This window comes from Octopus bimaculoides, chromosome 14 (genome assembly GCF_046866305.1).
Source record: "Octopus bimaculoides isolate indiv1 chromosome 14, ASM4686630v1, whole genome shotgun sequence".
Taxonomy (NCBI): domain Eukaryota; kingdom Metazoa; phylum Mollusca; class Cephalopoda; order Octopoda; family Octopodidae; genus Octopus; species Octopus bimaculoides.
The window spans coordinates 33,513,190-33,516,512 of NC_142941.1; the positions used below are offsets into that span (position 1 = coordinate 33,513,190).

The 3,323-nt window shown below is 30.5% G+C and overlaps 1 protein-coding gene across 2 annotated transcripts in view; it reads left to right on the plus strand.

Annotated features, from left to right (window-relative positions):
- LOC106871010 (protocadherin gamma-B7) overlaps nucleotides 1–2,054 on the plus strand; it is a 289,259-nt gene extending 287,205 nt beyond the window's left edge. Inside the window, exon 5 of one of the 2 annotated variants that reach the window (XM_089362677.1) lies at nucleotides 438–2,054. In XM_089362677.1, the coding sequence (XP_089218803.1) occupies nucleotides 438–563 (126 nt within the window). In that variant the 3' untranslated portion in view covers nucleotides 564–2,054. The remainder of the gene's footprint in view (nucleotides 1–437) is intronic. The other variant, XM_089362678.1, reaches the window with a different exon arrangement.
- Nucleotides 2,055–3,323: the final 1,269 nt, after the last annotated feature.

Sequence of the window (3,323 nt, forward strand, 5' to 3'; positions counted from 1 at the left end):
TAAGGATTATCTTACATACCTACTAGAAACACGCGTATTAAATGCATTCACAGTATCAACATTTTTTGCCTTTATTTTGATACGTACACACATACATGCATGCATGCACTTATACATACATATATACACACACATATATATATTGAGATATTTATGTATATATCTGTATGTATAAGTATATGCATATATAGATACACATGCATATACATTTACAAATACACACAAGTGGATGTGGATGTGTATATATATATATATATATATATATATATATATATATATATATATATATATATATATATATATATATATATATATATATATATATATATATATATATATATATATATCTATATATATATATATATATATATACATATACACACACACAGAAATGTATAATTGAATATATTTTTTATTTTCTTTGTCTTTATTTTCAGGTTCAGTTGTCATCCAGTATTGCGTGCACAGATAAACCAAAACCAACACCTCGCAGTCGAAGGGTCGACCTCAAATTTCCTGTAAATAATTCAATGACGCAAACAGCACAGCAGTGTCAAACTTAGATGCCCGACCAAATTTTCAAAGACTCAGTCTTCGAGAAACAAGATTCCAGTCATATAAAATTTAAAAAAAAATCTATTCAGAAACATACCACGAGACAAACAGAAAGAGATGACACGAAAGACACCGAGCGTTTGACTATGAGAACAGTACATGTATATGCTTTTATCTGCGACGTCTGAAACTCTATAACGATCTCAAGGAACTCGTTAAATTTAGTTTCGTTATAACAATATGATTATTTATCATGTTATTACGAAAGCTGCGGTAGAAGTAATTTCAGCAAATAACTTTCTATCTCGTTAATCTTATAATCCCAAATTGTAAAACTGTCTACTCAGGATTCTTGACATGACTCAGTTACATCGTAACTCTCAGACCTAACAATGATCGTTTCTCATTTAACTCTTTGACTGCCCAAAGCATTTTTGTAAGTTTGTCCTAAACGTCCGTGCTTGTTTTCTGACTTTTAGTTAGCTCTTGTTTCATACGTTCTGCATAATATAAAACTTTACTTTCATAAGTCTCAAGTTACCCTGTTAGATGAAAAAACTGGGAATGTGTATCTTATATGATGCATGGACACTAAGGAAATATATTCTGTATATCACATGTAATATACAGGATAGGCAAAGGGCTTAACACAAGGCCAGCAATTTTGAGAGTAGAGTTTAGTCAATATCATCGACTCCAGTACTTTACTGGTACTTTGTCGACCACGTGCGGACGAAGAGTAGTGTTGACTTCGATTGAAGAGCTAGAACAAATACTGCAAGGCATTTTCTCAACGCTCTAACGATCCAGCCAGGCTGCCGCTGTTGAGAGAATAAATTATTTGGAATCACGATCTGCATGAAAAACAATAATCAAATTAATGTTCACATATTTAACGTGGAGAGCATTAAAGCTTAACTAGATATAAAACATATCGCAAATAAACTATTAGTCTAAGGTTATTATTGCTTTTGGTGATAACTGCGGAGAATATTTCAGTTCTAGTCTCACCTCATCGACTAAGCATAAACTTCAGCATACTTGCTAGTTGGGGTTCATTATAAAGTCCTTGAGCAATTTCAGATTTGCTTAATTTTCGTTTTATACACGGTAAAATTCACCCCTGAAAAGGATAAAGAAATGCGTTATAACGTTTTAAAATGAATTTCAATTACAGAAATCTTTATGCTTCTGAGATTCTTAGAATACTGTTTTTGCTGTTAATTTTCAGTTATGTAACAGTGAGTTACATTGGTTTTCAGGTCATCTATGGAATGATGTTTAATTGAATAAACTGAAATGTATAAATCTCCTTATAAAACAGTTAAAATATTTATTATCTATGTAAAAATAGTAATTAGTACATCACTAAGATTTTTGATTGCTGACGATGAAAGATACATCAAGCTTCAAAATGTTCATTTGAGATTAAAATTTAAAATTGCCCAAGTACCATATTTGATGGCATTATGACGAACTTTTCTCTAAAAAAAAAAAAAGAATAGCAAGAGTTCCAAAGAAACCATCCCACATCTTACATGCAAAACTTGGCCTCCCCGAAGCTAATTTTCTCCCTGACTACAAGTTAATTTAAATGCAGATGGTCTCTTCTACCAAGCGTGACTTCATAATAATAATATTTACTTTTTACGTACAGTAAGGTACTTATGTAATATTTTGCAATGTACTGCAAGATCACTTTAAATATTACAATATTACGTGCTTTAATGAACTAAAATCTACTTTTATTGAATCTTCGTTGCTGAAATTGGGTTGTGTCAATATACCCGTACGTCTTTTACGCTATCAAATACAGTATATATATATAGCAATAAGAAAATGGAGGTGAATATGAGGTACTCATCAACTTGTAGACACTGTATTCCGTTGATTAATCTGTTTATTTTACAACCAAAATGACAAAAAAGACAATATACAAACACTTATGACATGCCATGTCATATCAACAATTAAGATTTCAAATTTAATGGACATCTAGCAATTGGAGAAGGGACAAAATCTTACAGCTGTTTCGGCCTAAGGTTGGCATGCCCCATTCTATCTATATAACTCCAGTACGCTGGAGTAATTAGTAGATGAAAATGATGTAATGGGGATACATGCATGATTCACTAGGCCTCTTCAGAGATTTACAAAATTCAATTCATGAATTTTGCAAGATTTACATACAAATATAAAATAACAATAAAAAATAAAAGATAAATATATAAAAATATAAAGCATATAAAAACATACAAAAAGTATATTAAAAACACATATAGAGTCATAAAAACTCTTATATACATGCATATGTATGTATACATTACCATATATATATATAATGACCTTGTGTTACGGTGAAAGAATCACAAGACAAAGACCAAATCAAACAGGAGTTATCGACATATATGCTTGAACATAAAATGACAATAATCTCAGTAACGGACCAATTATTCGTACCGCATCATTATTTCTTGTTAACTTTTTAATGTTTTCTGAAATAAATATTTTAACTTCTAACGTGTTTAAATGATTGATTAAATAATAATTTTGTTACATCTAATTCCACTGGATCCAGTGAATAGGATCCTTCATATTCATTGTGAGTGTCTATATATTTTGAACGTGTGCATGTGAGTATAATTTTTATTGATATTTCCATCGTTTACTTAATAGGCGATATATGTAAACACGTACATACATACATTATGTAAATAGATGCCTGAAATTCTTTGGTGAATAGATGCACACTCTTGGATGTAATTCAT